This window comes from Acyrthosiphon pisum, chromosome A1 (assembly GCF_005508785.2).
Source record: "Acyrthosiphon pisum isolate AL4f chromosome A1, pea_aphid_22Mar2018_4r6ur, whole genome shotgun sequence".
Classification (NCBI taxonomy): domain Eukaryota; kingdom Metazoa; phylum Arthropoda; class Insecta; order Hemiptera; family Aphididae; genus Acyrthosiphon; species Acyrthosiphon pisum.
In genome coordinates this window covers 122,319,211-122,327,491 of record NC_042494.1, presented here as the reverse complement: position 1 = coordinate 122,327,491, position 8,281 = coordinate 122,319,211, and the positions used below count along the sequence as shown (strand labels likewise).

The 8,281-nt window shown below is 26.0% G+C and overlaps 1 protein-coding gene across 1 annotated transcript; it reads right to left on the bottom strand.

Moving 5' to 3' along the window:
• Window positions 1-1,042: 1,042 nt before the first annotated feature.
• On the bottom strand, window positions 1,043-3,549 carry LOC107882212. The gene is made up of 2 exons (XM_016800257.2): window positions 2,881-3,549; window positions 1,043-1,330 (listed from the first exon to the last, which is right to left on the bottom strand). The coding sequence occupies exons 1-2, from the start codon at window positions 2,902-2,904 to the stop codon at window positions 1,043-1,045; spliced, it is 312 nt and encodes a 103-aa protein (XP_016655746.1). The 5' UTR covers window positions 2,905-3,549.
• Between the last annotated feature and the right edge of the window lie 4,732 nt (window positions 3,550-8,281).

Here is an 8,281-nt window from a genome sequence, read left to right as displayed (position 1 = left end):
CTTGGAGACATTCAGATGGACTCTGTTCAAAATTTGATGTTGAAATACGATTGATTTTATTTGTTTTTACTTCTTTTTGTAATAATCTTTTGAAATGACGGTCTGTAACTTTTCCCAAATCCTTTTTTTTACGCTGAAAATGTGTTGTTAAAATAATTCTTTTATTTATTTTTTATTATAATATAAGTCTTGGCGTTTAGATAATTTAACAACAATTGATAATTATTTACTTATAATATAAACACTTTTTTTTTACTATTCAATTATCAAAATAATATGTAGTTGTGCATAAGAATGTTTAAAAAATAAAATAATATCTATTGATGCTTTTTTTAAATTAATTTTATTAAGTAATGATAAAAATAATAGTTCTGTACTTCAATAAAAATTATAATAAAATACTTGTACATAGTTATATCTGTCCTCACAGAATTGTATACAAATAAAAATAATATATATTGATGTCTGTTTTAAATTAATTTTGTTAAGTAATGATAAAAATAATATTTCTGTACTTCAATAAAAATTATAATAAAATACTTGTACAGAGTAATATCTGGCCTTACAGAATTGTATATAAACAAAAAAATAATAAAAACAGCTGTGAACATTTTTATTTTGTTCTTGAAAACCTTGTGTTGGCATGACGGAACCAGTCAGCCACTATTTTTTCGAATTCGGAGTCTGTGTAATTATTGGAATAAATTTCTTTAACAACATCTTTAAAAAAACACAACAATAAAATGTATTAAAAACTAGTAAAATATTATAACTTTTGAAGGATATATTGTATAACAATAAAGAGTAAAACTAATTTAAAAAACTATAATTTATTACTTTTGATTGAGTTCATTAATCCAGAATCTCCTATTCTGGTATCAATATGTTTTCCTCTACCAGTCCAGGGAGCATGTTATGGCATATTGGTTTGTTATTAGTATAGACAAAATCCTTACAACATTGTTTTTTAAGTCCGTTCCACCAATTGTTTTTATAAAACTTTTCTATAAGATATTATATATTATATATTATACACTAGACATCAGCTATTTGTTACACATATGTTATAAATACTACGATTTTGAACATATTCTGGCTCATTTAATATACAATCTTCCACTAATTTGAATTTATCTAAATCTATAATAGGGAACTGTGCAATAAATGCTGGGCTCAAGAATATATCGCCTCCAGTACATTTTACTTTTTGGTTTCTTTCCATCACCTCCATTTTTGCCAGTAAACGTCTTAACATTAGATTATTTTCAACAATTCCTTGGTTTATCTTCTCTAATATATCTATGTGTTGAGGGTCCATACATGTTTTAGACTACAAATGTTTGAACAAAAAATATTTCTATTATATTATTATGTGTACACATATTTTATATTATTCTTGGGTACCTATTATAGTTTACTTTTTTTTTTTGTGTTTACATCACTACATGGGAGTCGCACGTTTATCACATTACTTGACCCCCCATTATAGTTTACTTAACATTTTTTTTATTGATTATTTTTTATATAACAACGTGCAATTTTAATTCCAGAGAAGAATAGTTTTTTAAATTTGGAATTCTTTGATTTATAAACGAGTAGTTTATGAATATTTTAAGTTTTGTTGAACGGAGTGGAGTGTAACAAACAGTGGTGCATTGGTAAATATATTTATGGGTAAACGCACTAAAAAAGTTTTCGCTCACTACAAAATAATGACCGATCCGTTTTCAAAAAGTAAGTAAATTAGAATTTAGTAAAGTAAGTTAGGTATTTCAACAGATGAATAATGCATTAAAACATCGTAACAGTTTTTTTCCTAGGAACTATCAAATAATTTTTATTTGGTTTTCGAGTTATTTTACGTTTGTCATACGCCGAAAATCGAAAATCTGCTGATGGGTATGTGGCGTATTCGTACCAACTAGGTACCAATACACCACCAGGTACAAGGGTACTCCTTTAAACTTTAAATACTTATAAGTTATAAGCTATCACTGATATGCTAAACTTGTCTAAAATTTGATTTTTATATATCAAGAATCTGAATAATATTCAGCTACAAAATATAAAATTAAAAATGCACGTTGTCATTCAAAAGAGTAGGTAAAAAACTTTTGAAAAAATGATAAATAATAGTGGAAAAATACGATTTTTTTTCGAGTTTATTGCAGTTGTATTTAGACTTAAAATTACCTGTGTAAAAGAAATATTATCAAAACTATTAGTGTTTTCTAATCTAAAAAAAATATAGTTGCTTGAGAGAATAATAAAATAACAGATTGCTATACCCATGTGTTTGTTGTCTCTGTCTTACAAACGTACCTACGAGTGTACGAGATTGAACATTTCGGTTCACTAGTTTCAATAGTGTGCTGTTAGTTTTGATTTAAAGTAAATTTACCTATTATCAAACTTTTAGGTAAGAACATTATATATGCATAAAGGTCTGCGATTTTTACCGATATTTGAATTTTAAAGCAAGATATGGGTAAGAGTAATATCACAAATTAAAAATAATCATATCTTGCTTGAAAATTAAAATATAGAATGGAAGTTGACGCTGAGAATACGTAATGATCTTACCTAAAAGTTTGATAATAGGTGAATTTACTCCAAAACCAAAAATAACAGCACAATTATTGAAATTAGTGAACGAAAACTTGCCATGTCGTACATGACGTGTAAGACGGAGACGACAAATGTATAGGTAGCGCCCTAGGTATTATAGGTACGATTGCTATAATGCTATAGGTACTAGGAGGGTACTTAACGTTTAAACTATGCATTTCGTGACTTTTCGTACATATACGTAGGTACCATACAGGTTACCGTCTGAAGTCTACAGACCAAAATGTTTTTAAAATGTATTATTTCACTTACCTTTTTTAAACTAGTTTCAGTCATCGTACATAATATAGCCTATAGGTACTATAGTACAGCTAGTATAGGTAGTCGAATATTAAAAAATAAAAAAAACGTTTAATGCACAGACGGATAAAAACGGTTTACAATAGTAATTGCGTCACTTGTTACAGTTGAAAATGCAATACCTAATATGCAGTGTTCAAAATATTATGTTGGTGACTGTTGGCCTGTGGGTGGGTTAGCTATAGCCGCGCTTTAGCGGCGAGCGTGGGATATAGCTAAAAAAAATATAAAAATACCACCATATTTGTCTATTTATAAATAATAATTGAAATAATTTGTTATTATTATTAAAAATATAAATATAGTTCTCCGTCACATCACTACGCTGTTGTTGTACTGTTACAGCAACTTGTTTCAGAGATGTTGAAACGTCAACGTTTCTGGGTTGTTTATATATAAACTTAAAATATTTGTAAACTAAACCGTTCAACACGATGTTTTGGTAACGTCGAGGTGCGATGTTAGCATTGCAACTTATATCATACATCGCAACAATGTTCTGTAACCTAAATTGCACAGTGGGTTATTCAGTGCCTATGTATTTTTAATATTTTTCAACTGCTATTGTAACAATGTATCAGGAGCTTTGTAATAATTTTTTACACTTTTTGGCCCAATAGATAAAACTTTATTGATATTTATAGAAAAAAAAAACTAAAAAAATTGAAAACTTACAATGTCTGTACACAGCTCAAAAAGAGTCAAATTATTTTCAAAATTTTATCGTATATATAAAATGCTAATATAAACATTCAGTGAAATTTTCAAGTTTCTACAGTCATTCGTTTTTTTAATTACAACAAAATAAGAAAATCGTCTCATGAGAAATCGAGCAAATATCAAATGTTGTAAAAATATGAATTTCAAACGCTCATAAAAATTTAATTTGACTTTCTTATAGACATTTTTTTTTTTGATAAAGGTAGAATATCCTATAAGGAATCTTGTATCACATTTTAAAATCTTAGTTCTAAAAAGAAAAATTTTTACTAATTATAAACTCAACAAAATTAGGGAATTTTCGTGATTTTTCCATATTTTTTAATATGGTATATTTTGCTAATAAAAAAAAACTGTGACTAAGGATTTTTAAAATAGGATGTATTTATTGTATTTAATATAGGTATATATATCTGGTATTCGGGTCATACATGATATTAATATATAATAACTAATAAGTATAAAAGTTGCGTCTAGTGCAAAAAATATAAATTTAATTTTTATACGGTTTTTCATTGGCCCTCCTCTTTTAGAAACCCTTGTTACCCCATTGTAATACATTATACGAAATTATTACAATGTCGATTATTAATTAATAATACAGATATCTATAACTGAACGCTTAATTCAAATTAGAAATTAATTGTATGGAAAGCGTTTACTACTTAGTACTTTTACTATTAAACTATGAATACCCAGGAAAATTACCCTGCTTTATGCTGTAGAGCGGATTTCTAGTGTAGCCAGTGTAAGTACGTCGCCATTGAGTTGATTACTGAAATGAACGTGTTAGATTTTAATGTTTAATTCAATGATAAATTACAAGAAAAGCAATTTCTGAGAAGAATTTTTAAATATATAAATAAACACCAATGTAAAACCACTAGCTTCTTCGCTCTTATCAGAATCGAATATATATATCAAGAAAAACTGACTACATGGGTAATATTCTTACCTTTAAATTTGAAGATAGGTCAATTCACAATAAATAAGAATGGAGTCATTTTCTATATTATGACGTGTAAGGCAGAGGCGATACTTCCTAGTATGACTCCCCCTTAATTCTTAAACCAGTACCTACATAGAATTAATAATAAGAAAAACTAGGGTTAACAAAAAATACAACTACAACATTTTCAAAATATTATTTTATTTTTATTTTTAATAACATTCAACGATTACAACACATTAAATTTTTCTATTTTCCATCAATTCTATGAAAATAATGTATACAAAACATTTTGTTTATAAAAAGCTGCTTTTTTAAAAAATAATCACATTAATAAAAATGTAATAGTTTATTATTAGTTGTAATTCAATATCTTAGTTTAATATTATTTAAAAATGCACACTCACAAATATATTTGAAACGTTTAGTATTTGATAGCAATAACACTTCCACTTTGATTTGTTTTTTAAAAATAACAAAAATATCAAACTTTTAGCTTGTGAGCAGGATTAAGAGAACATTATCATGCTACTGTTATTATTTCTATCTAATTAAAACCTGTGCTTAGTAATAATAGTCTCGTTATGATTGCCTAAGTTGTGTAGCGATATAGAATAATGTTTATACTAAACGTATATAGAAAGATGATCCTCAATGTTATATTATGTAGCCTCAATATAACATACTATAAATTATAATTAAATTCTATAATCTATTGTTAAACACTGATCAACATAATCTTTCTTCTCTAATATATAAAAATCACATGTTACTATGTTTGTGGTCGCACTCCTCCGAAACGGCTTAACCAATTTTAATGAATTTTTTTGGATATTTGGTTGGTATGAGAATAGGTCGTAAAGTATTTTTCACCCTCCTAGGTCCAATCCGGGGAAGTGCTCAAACGAGGATTTTGAGATTTACGGTGGAAATGCTTTTTTTTAATGGTTACTATTGGTTATAAGAGAAATATTTAGTAAAAATTAGTATTTATTATTTGGTTGCACTTGGTTAATCGGGCAGATCAGGTGCAAGCATCAATTCAAATTTTTACACATTTGCCTACTTAATATGCTGTTGCATGTTGTCTGCGATCCGACGTAGTCGGATTGCCTACCAGAGAGGATGAGTTACAATCAAAAGGAGTGAACAATCAAAACTTTTAAAAAAGTTGTAACTTTTTACGACCAATGAAGTGCGCAGGATCAGCTAGTATATTATAAAAATACACGGCTACACAAAATATGTTGATTATCTACACATAAAACATTAATAATATGATATATCGTATATACAATTAAATGTTTAACTAAAAAAAATCATTTAATGTGAAATAGTTTCAATTTATTTTTAACACATTTTATGATAATTGGTTATTATGGTGATGAGCATTTTATAATAGATAATAGTTTTTATTTACTTTACAAGACATTTCAATCAAACAATACAACATGTCAACACTTGAAACGTAACAAAAAGATTGAATTGAAATTTAATTGAACGTGTATTTTGATTTAATTGGTAATCACACAAATTAAAATTACAAATGACTTATCAAAATGTTGTTTCTTGATTTAAACAATAAAAATTAAATGACATCAATAAACTTTGTCCTATAATATAATATGTAAGTATTATTAAAGACCTTTAAATATTATTTATGAGCTCTCAGCACTAGTATTTTAAATGTAAGTCATCAAACATGTTAATCAAAACCTATTAAATGTTAAATTTAAAAACAAAATTGAATATATTACCACCAACAATTAGTACAAAACGGATATCCATTTGTTTCGATTGTCTTGCATCTTACTGATCAACTTTGTATGCATCAATAAAATAAAAATAGGTAAGTACCTATTTTAACTTTATATATACATCAACAATTCAGTAATTTATTGTAAAAGTGAATAATATTTTTTAATTTTATATTATTGTATTATTAATACAATTATTTTACAATTTATTTATATTATTAATTACTATCAATAAAACTCATTGATAATTCGTTGGAATTTAGCATAGAATATATATTTGTTTGTAAAATTGAACGATAGCCAGGACATTTGGTGTAACAAAAAATATTATCAATTTCGGAAATTCAATTTTATAATATCATTCACTTTCTTAACTTTATACGAGTTAAATAATTAGTATTTAGGAACATACATTTTTCTGAATTTCAGACATTAAAATGAAAACCATTGACTATAGATCGTATTGTAAAAAGTTGGTTTGTTACAAAAAAAAAAAATAGGTGTGTTTATTATTGGTCATATAATTAAATTATAGCAGCATAATAGACAATATTATTTCATGTATTAACCATTAGATACCTACTTACAAGTTACATTGTTGCACTTTGCTCGTAAATCACAATATCGTAGTATTATTACAAGTTACGTAATATTGTATATTTTTTTATTATTATTTAATAGTGTTTAAGCGTTGGTGTTTATTATTATTTTAACTATATGTGTATATATATATATATATATAATATATTATACAATATAACTTATATATACTTAGGTATCGCTCTCAAACTTTTGAGAACAATGAATAAAATATATATGTATTTAGTAAAATTACATAATATTATTATTATAAAACGAAGATCGTCAACAACGTCATGTATAATTATTAATTGTGTTCAGCCAAAAACACATGAAAATGTTCATCATATTATAATATAATATATTTTAACAACTATGCCAATATTTTATTATAAACATTATAATATTATATTTAAAATTATAATTTACATACTTTCAAAGTAACGTACATGAATGTGATTACTAATTTACTACCTAATTTATAAGGCTCGATGAGTTATTATAGGTACCTACACTGAAAAACTTTTAATTTGGTGATATTTCAAAATATACAAAATTGCACTAAATGTCTTTTCCTTATTTTTTACCATCTAGACATCACCTCATTTTTTACCATTATAATTGATAACGTTATATTATATATAATCCTGGAAAACTGTAAAATAATTAATCATTGATGTATACTTTGTTATAACTTATAATTAAATAATAGTATTTCTTGATAAATGTTACATTTCGCATAATATATTTCTTGTAATACATGCGGTGGCGCCGTGGCGGTAAGTTTAGTAAATTACTTAATACGTCTTAGTGGTGCAACCGCGGTAGTCAATTAAATTAATCAATGTCATCACCAATGAATTTAGTTACATATTATTTAATTTAATAAGTACTTTACATTTAATTGAACAAATGGGTTTCAAATTTATGTTTTGAACTAAAAAAAAACAATTTACTTTTAATTAAGATAGAAATTTCCCAAATTTCTGAAACCAGTTTGTACGGTAACTTCATTAGTAGGTAGTTATATGGAAGTGACTTTTTTTAAACAATTTGAAAAACAATATTAACTTGCCCAGATTTAATTATTGTTGTTATTTTCTACCCATAAAAATAAAATAAGGCGTTTATAATAGTGTTTCCGTGCAGAATGCATTTGCATACGAGTAAATAAACACATCAATTATGAAAATCTTTTAAAATATCACTAATTAGTAATAATACTACAAGATAGAAGTGTACCGTGTTTTTAGATTTTATTTTTATGACAACTCATAAATGCATAGATTTATTATTTGCTGTACAATTGATGTGTGAAATTACATAAAATGGCTGCGTTTAATCATAA

Bases quoted from the DNA above. Each gene is read 5' to 3' on its own strand.
- LOC107882212 (XM_016800257.2), bottom strand. From the start codon at position 2,904: ATGACTGAAACTAGTTTAAAAAAG. The intron at 1,331-2,880 runs GTAAGTGAAATA...AAACATTTGTAG, and splicing joins CTGAAACTAGTTTAAAAAAG to TCTAAAACATGTATGGACCC.